The sequence below is a fragment of the Carettochelys insculpta genome, chromosome 3 (assembly GCF_033958435.1).
Source record: "Carettochelys insculpta isolate YL-2023 chromosome 3, ASM3395843v1, whole genome shotgun sequence".
Classification (NCBI taxonomy): domain Eukaryota; kingdom Metazoa; phylum Chordata; order Testudines; family Carettochelyidae; genus Carettochelys; species Carettochelys insculpta.
In genome coordinates, this window is record NC_134139.1 from 12,123,187 (window position 1) to 12,144,677 (window position 21,491).

General features: G+C 46.0%; 1 protein-coding gene across 2 annotated transcripts in view; it reads left to right on the plus strand.

Annotated features, from left to right (window-relative positions):
- The window catches only part of SNAP25 (synaptosome associated protein 25), a 44,707-nt gene extending 35,281 nt beyond the window's left edge, over window positions 1–9,426 (plus strand). For both annotated transcript variants that reach the window (XM_074988471.1, XM_074988470.1), the window contains exons 5-7: window positions 1,217–1,342; window positions 4,445–4,589; window positions 9,169–9,426. In XM_074988471.1, coding sequence (XP_074844572.1) covers window positions 1,217–1,342; window positions 4,445–4,589; window positions 9,169–9,237 — 340 coding nt within the window. In that variant the 3' untranslated portion in view covers window positions 9,238–9,426. The remainder of the gene's footprint in view (window positions 1–1,216; window positions 1,343–4,444; window positions 4,590–9,168) is intronic.
- The last annotated feature ends 12,065 nt before the right edge of the window (window positions 9,427–21,491 follow it).

A 21,491-nucleotide genomic window follows, 5' to 3' on the forward strand; every position in this document is an offset into this window, starting at 1 on the left:
GGCTCAATTGGTGGAACAAAATGAAGTTCTGTGGTTACAGACTACAAAGTTGATGATTTCTGCTACTGAAGTCCTCTGATCCTTTTAGGGTCAGAGAAACCCAAAGTATGCTGCACATCTTAATATCTGCCACTGCAGGTATGCCTGGATTTTAATTTTTTTCATCATGGCGGCTCAGTCAAAAGTGGCTCTTGGAAAGTTTGCATCAACTAATGCAATGACCTGTTGCAAGGTTATTTTTTTAAAGTCCTGAGGTTTCAGGTTCTCTAAGGCCAAGATCCATTTGTGCCTGGGTGTTGCTCATTGCAAAGGCTGTTACTGCTGGTGCATTAAGAGTATGATGAGCCACTGGGGCAGTTGTGCTTAATGAGAATGCTTCACTTCTTATTCATGCCTGTAGCTGGTGCATGAAGAAAGTATAGAGGAATTTCCCTTTCTGATGCTAGTTTGCTTGTATTTTTCTCCTGCACTCATCTCACTTCTGCCTATTTTACTTTTTGTCTCTGTGGACAAAGGTTTGTACATCAACTGTCGATGTATGGTTACGATTTTCAAGTACCGATATATTATTGAGAAAGTTAATGAAATTACACTCCCTGAGATTCAAACTCTACAAACAAGCCCTTCTTCCTGCAATGCTGTGTACTTTTAAAAAAAACTTGGAAAAGCCAGGGCCTGAGGTTCCCACTGTGCCACAGATATTTTTTAAAAAAAGAGAATCTTTTGCATGAGACTGTGTTCAAATCTAGCCCAATCTATTTTTCTCTAAGCTGGTGTGTTGCTGTGATGTGATGTACACACTATATTTGGCAGTTTCGTTTCTGTGTCTGTCTGCCAGTATGTTCTCTGTGTTCTGTGTCCAAATATACACGTGTTGCTGTAATACAACTGAATGTGATCCCCGTTACCGTTATTTTTATTTGCTTTCTGTTGTTCTTGGAAAACAAGCCAACAAACCCAAACCCAGTGTGCAATGATGCAGACTGGCCTCTTGCAATTCACTCTATTGGAAATGAAATCTCAAAGCAATATGGAGGTTGTGGCAGCAAAAGAAAATAAAAGTTTTGTTGAGGTGTATGATATATCGGTATACAATAAAAGCCCCTCTATCTCAAAACTCATTTGCTTGATGTAGCTCTTAGCTTGGAGACATAAAGATAGTTGCACTTGTCTCTTTCTCCTTGGTGCGTTGTTGCTCACCTTCTTTTTTGCCTAGGCTTAAATCAAGTGATGCTTACAAAAAAGCCTGGGGCAATAATCAAGATGGGGTTGTAGCCAGCCAACCAGCACGTGTTGTGGATGAACGGGAGCAGATGGCTATCAGTGGTGGCTTTATCCGCAGGTGAGCCTTGTTATCCGCTGTTTTCTTATTCTTTTCCCTGGTGGGGATATATTTAGAGTTCTTCCATCTGGTCTGAAATCCTATATTCTTCATTAGTGCACTCTGTGGCACCACAGAAGTTACTTAGGCCAACATTTTGTACTGATTAGTTGGTGCTCACGTTCACCTGACATGTGATCATCAAAGATGCTGAATAGCAGCAGCTCCCATTGATTTCAGCTTGAATTGTATGTTCTCAGTGGATAAGCCAGTCAGGCCATAGGGCCTCAGTTAGTGGCCTCTTGAAACAGTGGCCATTAACCTCTCTCCTTCAGTTTCCCCAGCTGCAAAATGGGATTAATACTAATGACTTGCCTGATGGACCAGGATGTTGCTAGGATTAAGGCACCGAGTCTGCAAAATGAAGCAAAAGGGTGAACTTTTGTGCCCACATCGGTGATGCCAGCAGCTGCCGTGGGCCCTGGGACAAGGTGCACGAGGCAGTTCCATGCCTGGAATGGACAGGACCCAGGGAAGAAGGGGTGGAGCCTAAGGCATCCGGCTCTAACCACAGTGCTGGCCCCTCCCTTTTCCTCACAGCCATTCACAGCCGTGCACAGTAGCAGCAGTGGCACCTGAAAACACCCAGCCCAGGGGCAACTGCCCCTTTTGCACTCCCCCCACCTCCCATTGGTGGGCCTGGCACACATGATCAGGCCACCATTGACTTCAGCTGGCTTCTCTGTGGGCACCACTCCATGCAGGAAAAGAGAGGTGTAAGTAGTTAATGATTACAAAGTACTTCAAAGGTGAAAGGTGTCCTATAAATGACACTTCATAATTTCTTTCCAAGATACCTAGTCGTTATGGGTAAGTGTCCCCCTTTATTCAGCATTGGTGAGGCGACATATGAAGTGCTGCATCTAGCTCTGGGCACCCAATTGCAGAAAGGATGTGGATACGTTGGAGAGAGTCCAGTGGAGGGCAATGAAAATGATTTGGAGGTAGAAGCACATGAGTTAAGAGAGGGTTTGGGACTTATTTAGTCTACAGAAGAAAAGAGTGAGGCAGGATTTGATAGAAGCCTTCAACTACGTGAAGGGGGGTTTCAAAGTGGGTGGAGAGAGGCTGTTCTCTGTGGTGCCAGGTGATGGATGGTAGGTAGGTCTACATTGGATATTAGAAAAAAAAACCTGTGGTGCTGGGCCACCCTTCGCTGCCTTGGCACTTCAGAAGGGCCCAGGAGCAACTGCACCACCACACATCAGCAGACTTTGTTGGACTTGATGACCTCCTTTTGGTTTCTTCCAACCCTATGAGTCTATGATCAGCAATTGCCAGCAGATAGTGCACCGCTAAACTGAAAACAGCAGTCTTTTCTATTTACAAGTATGTCTACATCCAGCCTCCCAGCCGGGGTGGACCAGGTTAATTCAGCGGAGCTCACATAAAGTCTGGAAGAATGCCTGTAGACATCACTTTGAAATTGTGGCTCAGCAGGAGACTGCATCCCAGGCTTGCAAGTCCACACCTCTCCCAAGGCTCCACAGCCCAAGCTGAAACTCCTATACGGTTATCTTTAGGATGGGCACATGAGCTCCACAAGCCCCGGTTTGTCAGCCAGGGGTGGAAAGCTTCCTGCAGCAGGCTATGAAGATGTTCCCTAAAAAATGTGCAGTGTAGGCTCCACTCACCCTCAGACGAGGGCATGACTCACATCCATTGTCTCCAGTAGAACTGCTCAAAGCTGACCTCCACACACTTCCCAATGCCTCTTGCTGAACTGGAGTAACCGTGCAGTAGCTGGGATGCTGTGGTACACACAATACAGGTGAACATTGCCATTTGACGGCAACCTCCATGTATCTGGTGCTGGAGTGAAATGCGCTTAGAAGAAAGTGCTGTCTTGGCTTCTCGCCTGCGAACCTTCTCTTTTAGTGAAGGAGACAGTGATAAGTAAATGCAGTGGCAGTTACGTTCATAGTGACAGTGGCTCTATGGAAAGATCTACCATTGTGCAAAGCTTTGCTCTGTGAAGACTGAGCTAACCGGATGAATAGTTAAATATTTTTCCGTTAACTACTAACTACTCGCTTTTTGGAGGCTAGGATGAAGAGAGGTGTGTGGACTGTGATGGAACCTGCAGGATGTTGACCTGTATGTGACTCAGCTGCCATTATGGGGCATGACACTACCATTATCTGTCCACCCGTCGAGTGGTGGAATATCGCAGGGGACTCTTGTGCTGCTGTTGCCTGTGCCATATTTTTTCCTGTGGAATAACAGAAGATAATCTGCCTTCAGGTTTATCCATCTGCCACCTTTTGTGACCCATTACGAAACACAGGAGCTGGTGAAAAGTAGAGACTTTCCAAGGTGTTTCCAAGCAGGCCGAGCTTTTTCTGGTGTTTGAATCGCTCACCTGTAACTCCCTGAGCAACTGGCCAACTATTAAAGCTGATGCATAATTCATGAGAGAGCAGCTGAGTTCTTTTGCAGGGTCTGCTAACGACTGGCTTGAATCTGCTCATTAAGATGCCCCCATCGGATGGAATTAATAGGGGAAATAGAGAATTTATACTGAAGCTGATGAATCCAAGAGGAACCGATGCACTTTGTATATTTTTAGTTAGTTAAAAATGAATCTTTGAAGCTGAAAATCTCAGACATAAGGCTGATCCAGGATAGTGCTTTGATTAGTTTCAAATCTGGCAGGACAGAACATCTATTGTGAGTAAGGCACAGGTAACTCAACACAAGTAGAAGGGATCTCTTTGCCTTGCAGCCTGCAGGTAGCTCTGAAGTATTCTTTTCCCTCAGAGGCAAAACCTCAAGTCCAAGAGGAGCAACACTCAGAAGAACCACCACAAAAGGCAACATCACTGGCAGAGACAGAGCAGACTAAAGCTGTCCGCACTGCGCACGGTACTTCTGAAGGTGGCAGGATTAGAGCGGTTGATGGTGGATGGCCCAGAGGAAGATTCGACTGCGCCAAACCAGATGGGTACATAGGGTTGGGTAACAGTAGGCAGAACTGACTGGCTAAGAGCTGCTGGGATAGCTGCAGAGGTGCCCACAGTGGCCGAGTCTGTCTCTGCTCCAATACACTGTGTTCTCTCACAGGGTAACAAATGATGACCGAGAAGGCGAAATGGACGAAAACCTTGAGCAGGTCAGTGGCATCATTGGAAATCTCCGTCACATGGCCCTGGATATGGGCAACGAGATTGACACACAGAACCGCCAAATTGACAGGATCATGGAGAAGGTAAGGTCTGCTGTATTTCTTGGGCTAATGACTTTTCCATGCTAAGCCAGAAAAGTCACATTGCCCAACAGGCATGGCCAGATGGACTGCCCCCACGCTCTGCTCTGCAGGCCTTCACCTGCAACGTGCTGCCAACTCCCTTCCTCCACTTGCCCATCAGAGACCCGTCAGCAATTCCTCTGCCGAGACTCATTTCTTTGGCTGTGAAAAGAGGGAACTGGCAGATCTCTGCCAGATTCTCCCCCAAAATCCTTAGGACAGAGAAGTGCTTACTATGGAGGAGAGAATATCCAGTAATGTATGCTGCTGGCTATTCTGCATGGTGGGCAGCAGAAGCTGGGAGACAGCCTAGCTCAGTACGGGTAGGGACTTCGGGACTCAGGGAGAAGTGTGCATTGCAATGTAGAAGCCCACAGAGATCTGCAGATTTGAGGGAGGGCTGAATTGCCTGGCATTTCCATGACAGGGAAAGTTAAATTCCCCCAGTTTCCAGTGGGGTTTCTGTGTGCTACTACAATACAAATAATAAATACTACATTTGAAATCACTATTAAACCCACAGCTACTGAAAAGTCAGGGCCACCATTCCAACACCAGATCAGCATTGCAAATCTTTGGGGTTTGGGTCTATTTTTACACACAAGAAGCTGACAGCAACTTCCATGCTTAACAGAGAATCCCCTAGCAGCCTCACCACTTAGTTCCTGCATGTCTTTTGGCAGATCTCCAAAAAGGACCTCAAAAGAAAATAAGGGTCAGAACCTCAGCAGGTGTAAATCACTGTGGCTTTATTGACTTCAGTGAAGATTTACCTTAGCTGAGGATCTGGCCCAAGGAGTTAATGTTGATCTTAGTCAGAATAGCATGTGCTATCAAGCCTCCCTGTGCAGGAAGCCAATAGAGAAAGGAGTGGCCATATGTGCTTTTCACATCCCTTGTGTAAATCAGTGCCTGCTGCAAAATATATGCAGACTCAGGGACACACAGCACTTTATGATGGCAGTCTGCAACCTGTTAAGCTATGAACAAAGTGCCTGAAGATGTGATGGGACTAACTGCACCTGTGATAGACATCAGGGTGGGTCAGGTTATGTAAGGGACACAGTCACGTCAGGTGAGCAAGTCTAAGCTTTGTAAAGAAAAGGAACTAGAACACGTTGAAAAATTTGGGGCCATTCTCATGGCTCCATCCTGTGAAACTTCACACTTCTAAAGCGAGCAAAACTGATAAGGAGTATTCTGTGATTGCCAAGATTCAGCTCAGCACTAAATAAAAATTGCGTGTCTGTGACAGTAGGAGGGATTACAGTATTACTGCATGCCATGTGTCATATCATTCTTGCAATGGGAGGCATGGTACCTGCATGCCATTCTAGATGAAGTCCAGAACTTAGGCTATCCCATGCTAGCAGCCAACACTAGTATGACACAACCTTATCAGTGGGTAATTTACCACAGAAGAAACTTTGGTGTATGGCATTTGGGCCTATGGCCTTGACGATGCACTGAATACAAGAGCGAAATATCCCATTGTCAGGCTGGATCTAGTTCTTCCTTAGGAAACATCCTCATTGAAAACACTGACTGGGCACTTTGTGTAGGACCAGATCATTAGCTGGTATAAGTAGGTGCAGTTCAAACATTAATTCACCTATACTGATTTGCACCAGCTGAGGATCTGACCCTTTATGTGAACCTTTTACACAGTTAGATGCACAACACTGTACGTTGGCTAGTCCATAGCTTTTTAAAATAACACAGATGTTTAAATCCAGCCTGAGGAACCACACTGACTTGGCAAGGCTCTTGGCTTCTCAGACTTTGGCTGGGAACACAGCTCCAAGCGCTGCTGAAGAGTGGCTCTGCCCACCATGCTCACCTATCAAGCATCATGTTTTTGAAAGGGTGAAATCAAGGCAGTCTTCATTGTGCACCAATGCTTAAATTCTCTCCACTCTTACTTAAAGAGTATTGCCACTAGAGATCATTCCCCATCTGTAGCATGTTCCTTCTTCCTAACCAAGCACTGGCAGTTCAGACCAACACAGCAAAATATAGTGCCCTCCAGCTAACAAGGATAAGTGCATCACATGACTAGATCTACTCCAGATCAAGAGAAATAATGGGTCCTTAAATTGACCAAGTCTTTGGCTCAGGAAAACAATCAAGGAACAGGACTAAAGTCATTCCTGGCATCTCTACAGCTGTTATTTCAAGCTCTGAGACTTAAGCCCAGCAAAGCTGAATTGGGTCAACATTGGGGGAAACCCCAGGTGCTTCTGGAAGCAGTGATGTAACTCAGTAGGGAGGACACTTCCCCATGATTCAGTAATGGACTAATGGTCTGTCATGGTGGTTTGGGGTACTGGGTAGCTGGAGGTGCTGTCAGACAGAAGATGGGAAGCCACAGCCTCAGTCCCTTGGGGTCACACCAATCCCACCCTTGTGCCAGTCTTTGTCAAGCAGAGGTGCCCAGAAATGCCAGCTCTGTGTGCCTATAGAGCACTGGAGTGTCGCTGGATGTGTAAGTAACCTGGAGCTTCCTTAGAGAACCAACCACTGGACTGATCTTTGCTTCATCAACCATGCAGCATGGTGGATAAAGGCCTTCGCTCTTTCCATCTCTTAAGTGAGAGATCCAGATATAAGCACTTAGGAAGGGCCTGGAGGTTTGGCACACTCTCCAGAGGACTTTGGGTTACAATGAGTCATAAATCTGGGATGGGATTTTCCAAAGCGCTCCATCATGGCCTACCTCAGCTCCTATTAAGGGAGGTGAATTGTAATACTCCCATTGAGTTCAAAACCTACCTATAGCCTTTACCATGTTCAAGCTGACTGTTACACCTTCATCTCTGATATCAGGGCTGACAGCCACCACAGGCCTGGGGGCAAGGTGGGATGGAGGCCTGGCTCCATGCTCCCAGAAGAGGAGGAGCCTAGGGCAAAAGGGGCAGGGCCAACAGGAGTCAGCTTTAGCGCCTCTCTGACTGCAGCTCCGGTCCTCCCCCTCAGATCCATGTGGAGCAGCACAGCAGTGCCGCTGCAGCATTGCAAAGGGGCCCAGAGCCCTGGCCGCCACCACTACATCCTGGGCCCCAGGGCTGTTGTCCCCCTTGGCCCCCATCAGCAGGCCTGATCTCTGATGACCTTCCCCCAGCCTTAGTCCTGTTCCCTCATGAAAAACTGTTCACCATTTTCCACCATTCTAAAATTTCAGAAGAGGCCCCTTTTGTCATGAATAAACAGAGTTAGCCAGAGAAGCCTGGAGCCAAATCCACATCCTGTCTAAATGAGAATAGCTCCAATGACATCAAAAAAGCAATGCAGATTTACACTTGCTGAGGGGCTAGCCCAGAGATTAAAAAAAAAAAAAAAAAAGTACCTCTGCATTCATTACTGGGCTAAAAATACCCTTCTGTGTAGCATTTGTCAAATCAATTATTGGACACACGGCGCAAGCCACCCCCAAAAAAGAGTATTCATTTTGCCACTTTTAAAAAGAGCTTGGAAGGGCCATTTCAGGGGGATGGGGGAGGGCCGCTCCATGCCTCAGTTTCCACACATGGAAGGGGTAACTATACGTCTCAAATCGGTGAAACGCATAGGTTGCAGAAACCTGAAGACAGCAGTAGATGCTAATGAAGAAAAAACACAGAAATATTAATGGCTTTTCTGAAAAGATACAGGTCTCCATTAATGTTCTCCATGAACAGCTTTGCAATTGCCAGAGCAAGTCACTAATGTTATTGGAGTATTCCGGCATTCTCGAACCTACAACATACAAGGAATGCTGCAATATCATTACCAGCTTGCAGAGGCGAAAATCTTAATGGGGATAAGTCTAAAAGTAATGGTTTAACTTTACCTAAAGTGGAGAAACACAATATCTACCTCTGCTACAACACTACACACAGGAGGCATAACAACATCTCACTCCTGCACAGGGCTTTTTTTCATTGAGCTCACTGGAATATCCATACTCCCAGCTTTGGGAACTAAGTTCAGGGAATTAAAGTGACTTGCCCAAGGTCAGCCAGCTAGGGGCAGAGTCTGGCCTAGAACCTAGATCCCAGTTTAATGTTCTAGTCACTAAACCTCTACGCAAGAGAATCACAACAGGAGGGATGGCAGAATCACATCATGTAAGGTCAAAAGGGATCTAATCTATAACCTGGCATTTCCTCTACTGAGCTTCAAAATCCACAAGAAGTCCAGTCTGATGCTACTTCTGAGCGTCCTTGTCCTGATTTGGCCAGAAGCAGTATGCACTCTAATTTCTTCCATCCATGGGCAGAATAAATTTTATTATGTGCACCATGGCATGTGTGGATGTCCATCATCAATAGAAACACATTCTTCTGACTGAGGGTACTCTGCTAATTAGCTGGGTTGGATTTAAATCTCTCTTGAGTGGCCACCCAAGAGCTCAGCTTACAGGGAGCACTGCCTGGGACCAAGAAGCAGATAGGTGGGTGCACCTAAGGCCCTGATAGGAAAAGCACTAGTACACACTTAGCAAAGCAGACATTCTCTCTCTGCTGCATAATCACTTGTTTCTTCCCTTCCTTTTCCTTAGGCTGACTCCAACAAAAACAGGATTGATGAAGCCAACCAACGTGCAACAAAAATGCTGGGCAGTGGTTAAATGCCATGTCATACATTTTCTCCTAACCACTGTCCAGGATGGCAGTATTGTCATGCTTTTCTCATGGTATTTACCTACTAGGTTTGCACACATGCACATATCAGCCCCCATTGTAAATGTTGTCCTGTGTCGTTTGTCGGCTTTCCAAAAATGATACTTGTAATTATTTTTTCTAGGTATCTTTCTTTCCAAAGGTTGTACATAGCACTGATTTGATGGCGATAGCTCACTCTGAAGTTTGGGGGATTGTTTGGTTAAGTTTTTCTGTTTGTTGGTTTTGAATCTTTCTTTCTCTTTGGTTTTTTTTTGGGTTGCTCTCTTTTCGTTTTTCCTTTCCGATGTTTGCTGAATGACGACAATGTTGGAATGCTAACTGTGCTGTTAACCTTTAACTATACAGTATTGTTCTTGTAAAACTGTGACATTCCACAGAGCTACTGCCATTCTCCAGTCTTTGGGTATCACTTAAACTTCCTGTCTTCAGTTCTCCATCGCTGTCCTCTGTTGTTATGGTTTCATGATTAGACAATGTGGAATTCTATAACTATAACAAGCATTGCACTAAAAAGTGGTGTGATTTATGCATTTATGCATGAGAACTAAATAGACTCCTAGACTCCTACTTAAACAAGACTTTTCCCATGGCAGTAGCACATCAACAAATGACAACAAAAGCATGCTCGGTATTGGGACTGTGTTGGGACTATGTTATACCAGCAAGTTTGCAGTAGTGCCACTTTTTTCTTGTTGATATATATATAAATATATACAGTTCTTAACCATGGTCATTTTTTAATTATGAAAGAAGATGGATTTGGCCGTCACCCTTTAATCATTGCCAGTAAAATTGAACCTTTGGGTGAAAACATGTCAAGGACAAAAAGAAATAGGTGTAATATATTGGGTTTGTCTGTTGCTTTTGAAGACTATCTTTTGGAGGAGATGACTACCATAGGAATTGATGCAAAGAAATGTAATTTTTATAAGGCCCTATCTTACTAGTCGCTATCCTCTTGTGGTTTGTTATCAGTACAGTTCTCTGTTGCTTACCTAGAGCTATGCACACCAAATCGCTCAGATGTTCAGTAGCTGACTTAATAAAAATGAATAATAAAAATATCCTACATGAATGAAACCTAGATAAACTGTGAGATAAATATCACTGCAGCATGTAATGTGAAATTCTTTCTGTCTCCTGTCTGTTTGTGACGTGTTTGACATTTTGTAGCTAGTTTAAAAATGATTAAAAATTATAGACCTCGGAATCTATGTTTCCATTATCCATTTGTTGGCTTGTGTCTCAGTGGTACCTTGTTGTTTTCTAACTGCGTGGGAAAAGGGAGCCTGAGTGCAGTCCAAGGACTCTTCACAAACCAGGGATATGTGATGGCTGGAAACAAAAGATTTCCATTTGGCATGCTAATTAAAGTGACAGGGAACGATTCCAAACAAAAGCGGTTCCCACCAAGCAAATTATGATGTGATTATTGTTTTAAATTACCTGGTTTGAGGGCACTAACTGAATGCTAAGATTAAAATTTCTCCCTGTTCAGGGGCAGGACACATGCCCCAGATCCCCAGCTGGCATAAATCAGTGTAACGTCACTGCAATCAGGGGAATGATATTGATTGATACCAGTTCAGGGTCAAACCTCATGTAATTAATATCATTCTGTTCAAAGAATCACCTAGTAACTGCAAAATAGGATTGCCTTTTACAAAGGGCTAAATACAGGTAAATATTTACTGTCAATGAATATGGCTAAGAATAGGTTTGGGTTGATTTTTTCTAAGTATTTTTCTTTATGGGGAGTCAAATTGTTAGCTGTACATGAGCGAATAATTCATTCACAAGCCTAAATGGACCTCTGTCAAAACATATAAGAAAGCAAATGCCAGAATATATTAACACTGTGTGATGACTCTGACCCAAGCTGTGTTTGTACTTGCAGTTGTTTATTTTTAGTATCTGGTATCATTCCATTTGTGCAAATAATTTCCTCCCACTTTCTTTCACTACAGGGTAAGCTTCTGGCAAATATTATGGCTCAGACTATGCTAAAATTAAAGAGCTTTGTCAGACTCAGGGAAATATGCAAAACCATGGACTTAGCTTTCTAAGCATGGATGTCTCAATTTAGAGTCCTAAATCCGCATTCACGTGATTTATACCCCAGGAGGATGTGGCCCATGTTCTGATGTTCTTAACTCCCTCTTAAATAAATGACTAAATTGTCAAACATAAAACCACCACTGATAAAGCTTGTGGGTGACACCAGATTTGGTGGTGTGGTAAAAAAGGAAGAGGATAGATCACATATTCGAAGCAATCTGGGTTGTTTGGTAATCTAGGTGCAGGCAAACAGTGGGTGGTTTCATGTGGCCAAATGAACAATGAATCCAAGCCGCATTTGGGCTTGGTCTACACTAGGGAGCGAAGTTGATTGCAGATATGCAATTCTAGCTATGGAAATTGCATAGCTAGAATCAAATTATCTGCAATTGACTTACCTGGCTGTCCTCACAAAGGAAGATCAATGGGAGAGTTTCTTCCATTGACGTCACTTACTCTTTGTGATACTGAGGACTCCAGGGGTCAACTGCTGACCCCAGAGTGTTTGATTTCATTTGTCTGTGTTAGGTGCGGAACTCTGGAAGATCGACCCTGACTGGCAATGTAGACATAGCCTTTCATGGCAGCAGAGGGGGTGGGAGTTCGCTTTCTTGAAAAGCAGCGACTCTGGAAAAAGATTTAGCATTCATGTTGGATAAAACAAACTGAATATGAGCCCCCAGTGCACAAAGAATTTCATGGGGTCCAGGGATGAATTAACAAAGGAATCTCGAGCAGAAGTAGAGGTAATATTACCTCTGTATTTTCACTGGTGGAATAGTGTGTCCAGTTCTGGTGCTTACAATTCAAGAAGGATGTTGATAAACAAGACACGTCTGGAGGCGAGCCACCTGTGTGAGTAAAGGTTTGGAAAAGGTGCCCTGTAGCGCAAGACTCAAGGAGCTCGCTCTATTTACCTTAACAAAGCAATGGTTAAGGGCTCATGCACCAACAGTAAATAAGTGTAGTACCCAGGGGCACTGAGACCTCATCTGGGGTGAGGGTGGGCTGCTCCACAGCCTTGCCTGAGAGCCAGCTGGCCTTTAGCTCACATGGTAGAGTGCAGAGCTTTAGACCCTATATTCACAGGCTCTATCCCTACAGCCAGCAACTCAGGTCTGTTGGTGTTACATAAACAAAAGTTATTTACTTGTTCCCAAAACACAAGAACTAGGGGTCACCAAATGAAATTAATAGGTAGTAGGTTTAAAATCAACTAAAGGAAGTATTTCTTCACACAGCGCAAGTCAACCTGTGGAACTTCTTGCCATAGAATGTTGTGAAGAGCAGGACTTTAACAGAGTACAAAAAAGAACAACATAAATACATAAGGATACATCCCTTAAATGACTATTAGCTAGGATGGGTTGGAATAGGGTAACTAGCCTCTGTTTTTCAGAAGTTGGAAATGGGTGATAGGGGATGGATCACTTGATGATTACCTGTTCTGCTCATTCCTCTGGGGCACCTATCATAGGCCACTGTGAGAAGACAGGATACTGGGCTAGATGGCCCTTTGGTCTCACCCAGTATGGCCATTCTTATGTTCTTAACTGTCTGTAAATACCTCCATGAGGAACAAATATTTAATAATGGGCACTTATGTCTAGTAAACCAAAAGTATAACAAGATCAAACAGCTAGAAGTTGAACCTAGACCAGTGGTTTTCAACCTGTTTTCATTTTTGGACCCCTTGAAAATGTCCAGTGAAAGTTCTGCATACCCATTTTGAATTCTTAGACCCGTGGGGCTGGTGGACCATAGGCTGAAAACTACTGATGTCAACAAAATCAAATTGGAAATAAGGTATAAATGTTGTCCAATGAGGGTAATAACAACTCAACGCCTTACCAAAATGAGGACTTCTCCACTACAGGCCATTTTAAAATCAAGCCTGACTGCTTTTTTTTTTTTTTTTCCTGAAAGCTCTCCTGTAGTTCCAACAGGAATCATTTTGAAGACGTTCACTAGCCTGTTTTATGAAGGAGGTAAGACTAGGTCATCAGAGTGGCCACTTCTGAACCTGGAACCATGATGCACCTGAAAATGCTGGGATGTGTACTCCAGTCTCTAATCCCTAACTTTCATTCTTCCTGTAAAGACTGAGTCCTGCCTTGGCTGATACTTGCCCCCAGTGGGGAGGTCAGTACAAAGCCCTGCAGAGGGATGTATGGGGCAGGAAATGACAGTAAGCAGCCACTCCCAGTTTTCCAGGCATCATCCTCATATTGCAAAAATCTGTACCAGCGCTGCATTGAAAGCTACCCTATGAGGAAAGGACCTAAGGGTGCTCAGCAAGTTGGCAGGGACTAATGGGAGATAGCTTAAATTCTACAGCTGAAGCATACATGCACTTTGTTTACAACATATAGAGCCAAATTCTGACGATGATGCAGTCCTGAGATGGGGTGGTATGGGGTGTACCAGAGCATTGCTGGACTCCATCGATGACTGAGCTGTCCAGCTGCCCAGACACATCATCTGAACTCTTGCCCCAAAACATCAGTCTAACCTAGCATTTCTTGAGCTCTGCAGGAACATGGCTGACATGTTCCTCTTTACAATGATGAGTCATTTGTAACTGGCTACTGAGCGCCTATAACAGGTCTCTCCTGGTCTGAGCCCAGCAGGACGTGAATTGTGGAAGCCCCCAGTTACAGAGCCTTGGCTCCTTACCTCAAGCAATAGCAGCTTGCACTTTTAGCCTTTTAGATTATTGATGCAGTCCCCAGTGGCTTGGCCAAGATGGAAGCCATCACACTTCCTCTCCACATCCTATCTTCAGGGGCAGGATGATGTGGGGTGGGGTACACCAGGGGCCACATATGCCTTCTGTGCCTGCCCCGTCCCATGCACTCACCACCTGTCCCTCAGCGCTGCTTTTGGGCTGCACCACTTCATGAAATGGGCAGGACCACTCCTGCACTCGGAAGGGGGTCAGTGGTGCCAGAGGAAGAGATGGGACAGGATTGGAGGAGGGGCAGAGGAAGGGTGGAGAGGGTGGTACTTGAATGGAAGGAAATTGTTCCAGACTTTCCATGGTCTGAGGGGACACATGGCCGGTACCGCCTCACCTGGTCTCCCCCTCACTAGTTGCGTCTGTTCAGAAATGCAAAATTACCATAACAGCCTCTACTCTTGGAATATCTCTGACCAAAGAAGAGTTCAGAAGAGGTTATCCAATGGGAAGCGTGCATGAGACAACCCGCCTGGCTTCCTCAACCACATACGTTAGGAGAACTCTGACCCGGCTCTGAATGAATCACCTCTGTTTCTCTGAGCCAGATCTTGAAACCTTTGTAACTTTGGCCCTCATTAGCATTCCATGGCTTTGGCAATTTGAATCCCAGACAATTACAGTCTTCTAATCTGACCTCCCACACAACACAGGCCTGGTAGTTTTACTCAGTAATTCTTGGGTCAACCCTCAACAATTTATGGTTGAAGTAGAACATAAATGTTGGAAAAATACTCAGTCTTGATTTAAGGGTAAGCCATTGGCAGGCTACCAGACAGGTTGCTTATCTGTGACTACAGATATGGCTGCCCACAGCTCCAATTGACCACAGTTCCTGACCTGTGCCATTTCCTGCAGCTCCTATTGGCCGGGAATGACCAACTGCAGCCAATGGGAGCTGAAAGCAGCTGTACTTGCAGCTGTAAGGTAAACAACCTGTCTGGCAGCTTGCCAATCACCAATGTTCCTTGTAAGTTGAGCGCTTTGGTGTTTGACCAGGGAAGGTTCAGCTGCTATGCAGCTGATTAGCAGAGTGCCCACAGCCACCTACCGTGGGCACCATGCATTTGTACGGGTGGTGCACATCCACACATGCCTTAGTGCACATAAAATTTATTCCACCTAGTCACTTTCCCTGATGCACTGGGAGAGGCCCATGAGCTGCAACTTGCCCAGGACTGCTCTGAACGATGGAGAGCTGATCACATATCTTGGCAAAAAAAAATGTTTTTAAGTATTATTATTTAGGAAGGGAAATGGTGGCATTTAAAAATCAACAATGATAAAGAGCATAAGTGTTTGAAGGTGCAGTGAAGGTACCCATTTACACGCATTAAATGTGATGCACCCTTCAATAAGGTCTTAGGTGGCTGACCCCTCTGAAGGAAGCAGGTGCTTCTAGTTTGGCCAGCTGAGCAGGCAGGATAGCACCTGGGGCTATAAATGATCAGGGAGACTCACTGCTTCAGGAAGTCTCTGAAGGAAGCAGAAGGAGATTCCCAGGAGAAAGACTGACCAACAAGTTGGAGGTGAGAGCCAGACTGAGCTATCTGCAGGGAGGGAGCTTACTCACTAACAGGAGACCGGGAGCCAGCAAGCTAAAGAACAGGGAATTGTCTGCTGGCTTCCTAGCTAGGGACCGAGAGCCAAAGGCTGTAAAGGGCAGTGGAGGGGTTTACTTGGTGGTATCTCCATGCTTGAGACCTGGACCCAAAGGACTGAAGGCCAGGGGAGCAGTAGTAGGACCTACTTGTTGGCCAGAAGGAGAGGTATCCACACCTTGCGGAGGTATGCACAGCATAATCTATGTACATGTGGTCTGTGCTATTAAAATATCAAAGTCCCTCTGCCCTTGCACATTTCACAGACTTCAGTGGTGTTTCCCCACCCTGCGTCAGATGGACGGGGGAGTGATGGACACATCCCAGGTGAGGATGAACCACCAGCAGAGAGCCTGGAAGAGCTGGTGCATTCCAGCTAGCTGTTGCTGGAGGACAGGCCTGAGGCAGAGCCTGGCTGTGGTGGAAGATGCTGGGGTGTAGCACACACTATGTCAAAGGACTAGATCGGTGGGATTTGAAGGACTATATGTACTGGGGAGAGAGGTGAAAGATGGGCCGTAATTTGGGACTTTTTTCGTGGATTATTTGGACTGTTTCTGTAACAATTGGCCCCAGTCGGGGGAGGATTATTGTTAAGACAAGAGAGTCTGTTGTGGAACATTTCAGGGCTGCAGATGGGAGGTGGGAGGGTAATGACCCCAGAGTCAGGGCACCCAGCTGCCAAGGAGCCCTAGAGGAGGAAGTGAGATCATTCACACTAGCCAAAACCCAATGTGCAATAGTTAATGTGACTTACAATGATGGTGAGCTGCAGAGGATCGGCTTAAAAACCCAGGAATTTCACACTGATCACAGCACTGTTTGTTATCTTCTGCAGCTACAGACCACACAGAGGTCCCTGAGGCAGTTCCTCAGCCACAGCTGCATCCCCAGTGATTGTGACAGGCTTTGGATGTGGCCCTGCCTGTTGTACATTAGCTCAAGGTCCTTCTGTGCCAGCACGGTCATTTTTTTTCCTCCTTTCCCTCCTTATAAGACAAGGTAAAGCACTTTGCTGAAGGCCTCGAAGGCTCAAACTGAGCGCTTGGTAATGAGTGGGGGGATCTGGCAGTGAAAGCTGAGGTACACGCCTCTGCCTGGGATGTGGGGGAGTTAGATCGGTGCTCTCTTTGGTGGTATTTGTTCCCTTTCTGGAAAAGCCCTGGGAACCGCTTGTCAGACGCTAAGAGAGGAGCACAAACAGTGTGTTTGTGAAGATCAATAGATGATACCTAAAATGGAAAACAACTTATTGTAACGATGAGAGAGCCTTTCTCAGCCCCTGTTCAGACCCATTCTGATGATGTCAAATGTGCATCTGAAAGCTGTCAGTAGAGGAGACATGGGTTCACAGGGTACGTCTACACAGCAGTTTGAAATGAGCCTCCTAACCCAGATCAACAGGCTTGGACCAGAGGGGTTCTTATTAGCACTCTGAAAATAAACCAGAGGCCCAGTTGCAGCTCTGCTTGGGCTGGAAGAAAGTTCTACATAAAAACTTGTAGTAAAACACATCCAAAATGCACAGGCTGGGCCCCGCACCGGAAAAGGGAGGAGCTCCACTGCGGGGACTGGGCTGAGCCCCATGTTGGCTGGGGGGGTTGGGCTGGGCCCTACACTGGCCGGGGTGGGGCAGGGCTGGCAAGGTGAGGAAGACTCTTTTTCGGGGGGGTGGGGGTTGGGCTGGGCCCCACACTGGCCAGGCGTGGGGCTTTGTTGGGGTCTGAGCTGGGCCCTGTGCTGGCCAAGCGAGGGGCTGGCATGGTGGTGGGGACTCAGTTGGTGGGGGCTGGGCTGGGCTCTGTGCTGGCTGGGGGAGGGGCTAGGGCTTGGACCGTGCAAGGGGGGGTGCTCCATTGGGGAGCTGGACTGGCCCCCCCACTGGCCAGGGGAAGGTCCGGGGCGGGCATGGTATGGGGGGATTTGTTAGGAGGGCAGGGCCAGGCACACACTTGCCGAGGGGGCTGGAACAGTGGGGCGAGGGGCTTTGCTGGGGAGCTAGACCAGGAGAGACCAGGCCCCATGCTGACCAGGGGAGAGTCTGGGATCAATTCAGAGACTGGGCCGGGCCCCAAGCTGGCTGTGGAAGGAGCTAGTGTGTGTGTGGCGGGGTGGAACATGGTAGAACCCCCTGCCTGGACAGACATACAGATGGATACAGCACAGATAAGATATATGAAGCATGCATAGCCCTGTGAAGTTACAGCTTGGGCTGGATCTGAGGCTCTGAAGTTGAGGGAGAGATGTTGGCTTCAAATACCCAATGTCTCCCACACAGGGAACCTCCAGTGATGTTAACAGCCTCATTACTATTCCCTGGGATAAAAATGACTCAAATGTGTCATCTGTGGGAGGGAATCACTCTGTAATCATCTGATCACGTTGCAGCTCTTGCACATAATAACTTGGAGCTGGTAAGCTGCAAGTATTAACGACTGAAGGGATATGTGAGCCACTTAAATACAGATCATGAAACCACACTGCATGATGTGCACAGATACTGTTGACTCACAGTGTGGGCAAATTTTACAAATGTGGGAAAGGTTAATGCCCAGCGCGTAGAGAAAAGTCAAAGGAAAAGGAAGATTTCTGTCCAAATTGCCACTGTTCCCTTGCAAAGCACTAGATGAGCAAATTTCAGCCTGATTTGTAAGGTTGTACTGTACATCTCAGTAGATGGTAAGCCAAAGCAACCCAGAGAGGTGTGTGTGGAACGTCAACATAGGGACAATTTTAGAGCCAGTATGATACTGGCAATTGCAAACCATATGTTTTGGGGTGAGGTAGGTCCCCAGTTTTGACTTCTCTCTTGTGGCCCTGCACATAGCTCTTCCTGAGATTTCTTTGCAATAGGTTGCAAGGGGTTACCTCTCTCAAAGGCTTTCTGATGAACCATCCAAATCCATTCTATTTCAACTAAGTAGGGAATGGAAGAGAAGCTGGTTCTGTGGCTACGGTGAAATAATAAGTATTTTGGGAAGAGAAATGATCATTTTCTTGCATTCTTCTCAGATCATCCAGGTGAAGTCTTCTGGTTTGCTGAAATGTCTGAATAACAGGAGCTGTGTGCAGAGCTGGTCCGAAAAATTCTATTGAAACTGCTTTTCAGTGGGAAACTTGATTTTCTGAGTAAACAGAAGTGTTCATCAGAAATGTCGACTCTCTATGGAAAAACCCAAAACATTTTGATTTAGAAATGTCACCATAGCACCTTATGAAGCTGCAGTATGACAGCCCCATGCCTCGAATCTCTTGTACGGGGCTGAAGTCCCCACTGGACTTATCCTTCTATGAAGGATACCATGGGACTCCCAGGAGTCCCCACCCATCTCACAAAGAGGGATGAGTGGTGCATCATGGGTTATGATAGACTAGGAAGTCTGGCCTATAGTGGAAAATGGGGTCCTCGGTTCCCAAATTACAACCCCCATGAAGTACTATGATGGGCTTTCTGAATCAAACAGTTTTGGGGTTTGGCCCAACTATTGCAGGCTTTGAATGCACAATTTTGATTTTTTTCATCTAAAATATTTAGGTTTTCCATTTCTGATACAGTCCAAAATTTTCCATAGAATACGTTCAACGTTTTTTTTTCTTCAAAATTTTCTGTAGGGGAAAAAGGTTCCCATTTCTCAACCAGCTCTGGCTGTGTCAAGTAACCACTTAATAGCTGCAAAGAGATATGCTGTACTGCATAACCGTCTTGTATTTCTGCAACTAACAGTGCCTTCTGTGGAGGGCATATTTTTCTCTTCAGCTCTGGAAGCAGAGAGAATATGCAGGTCAGGCAGACTGCAGCTGTGTAAATCATTCCTCTGTGAAACGATTCTCCCCTGGGGAGAAGGCTGAGTGGTTTATTTTTTTATATCTGTAAATGTGGGCTGCTCCTCTACCCAGCTCAGTGGGTGAATGACTGGGAGGATGAAGCTAGACTCCTGCCATTCCTTTAGGTAAAGAAGGAAAATACAAGGCTAAATTTGACAACTACCTAGAAAGGGGCTGCAAGGGTGTTACTGAAAGCTGGATTTAATCTACATGTTATCTTGTATTGCTAAATTACTGGCACTGCACTAGGCACATTGCAGATCTATGCAGCTCAGGATGATCTAGGGCAACATTTAAAAATGCTTCTCAGAACAAATCAGGATTAAAATACCTCATTGCCGACAGCAATGTATGGCTCTGCTGTGCCTTTAAGCCGCTGGCCTGTGCTGGAAGTCATGGGCGTTCCCTGAGGGGCTGGGCCTGAGGTGAATGTTCCTTTCCCCAGTTTTATATCAAAATCATCACTGATTCACGGCAGTGGAGGAGGAATCAGAATCAGGCCCACGGTGAAGGACTCCTAGCTTTGCTCTTTATCGACGTAATTCTAGAACCACTCCACCACGGTTACTCCACTTTGACAATAGCACAACCAAGTGTGGAATGTGGCTCGCTGGCTGGACCCACAGCTTTGAGGAAATGAGCAGTCTTGCAGTTGGAAATGGTTGCTCGTGAGCATAATTGCACTGCTAATTAGCATAGCTGTGCGAGATCTCCCTGCCGGCAGAGGCTACTGCTGGCAGTAAGTGGGCCGTGTAGATGTGCCTCTGCATGGAAATCTCCTCTGTCGCCAGCCCCTTATGCCTCCTCAGGCAAGCTGAGGGCTATATAATACCTAGATAGAGGATTAAAAAAAAGGGATGCAAATACATTTCTCCCTCTTATGAGGTCACTTTCAAAATTGCCCTCCATTGTCAGTGCAGAGCTAAAAGCCCAGGACAGCCAGGCCCAGTCTTAGGAACCTCACACTTTCAGGGCTCTGAACTCCAATTAACTCCAGCATCCACCACCACCCACAGGTTGGCCCCTCAGTCAGTGTGCCCCCTTGGGCCCCACCCACTGTCAGTGTACCATGGTCAGCCCCACGTGGCATCTCAGCCCTGCTGGGCCAGTTCTCAGGACAGCAAGAAGAGGGATTTAAAAGCCACAGGCTAAGTTCAATGGTTTCTATGAGAGCAAAGCTGTCTCCTTTGTGAGTGTTAGGTACAAGGGCAGGCAGCATTAGCTGACTTTGCCTGATTTTCAGTTAGTTCCTGTGAGAAACCATGCTTCAGCTCTTCACTGCTGCCCAAGTAAACCTCAAAGTCTGCTCTGAGCTCAGACCCCCAGGAGAAACACCTCCAGGCCACAGGGGATGGAAGCAGACCTCCACACCTCACAGACAGAGACTACCATAGGCCTGAACCTGCATCCATTGAAGCTGACCTCAGCTGTATCACTGATTTCAATAGCTAAAAAAAATTTTAGGGCAAAAGCTTTCAAGAGATACACCTCACTTCTTTTATCAGAGGGGTAGCCGTGTTTGTCTGGATCTGTAACAGCAATGAAGGGTCCTGTGGCACCTTATAGGCTAACAGAAAAGTTTTGAGCATGAGCTTTCGTGAGCACAGACTCACTTCATCAGATGCTGGTCTTGGAAATTTGCAGAGCCAGGTATAAATAAGCCAGAGCAAGGGTGGGAATAACAAGGTTAGCCCAGTCAGCAAGGGTGAGGCTTACTACCAGCAGTTGATCTGGAGGTGTGAACACCAAAGGTGGGGAAGCAGCTTCTGTATTTAGCCAGCCATAGGTAATGCCCTTATAAATTTGTCAGTCTTTAAAGTGTCACTGGACTCCTTGTTTTTACTGAAACAGAATAACATGGCTACCCTCTGAGAAGTGAATTCAGTAAGTGTAACATGGAAGCCAGTATCAGGGGCCCTGTCTCTGAATCTGGGGACACACCACATACCGGGGCCCTGCCCACCCCCGAAGATGCTCT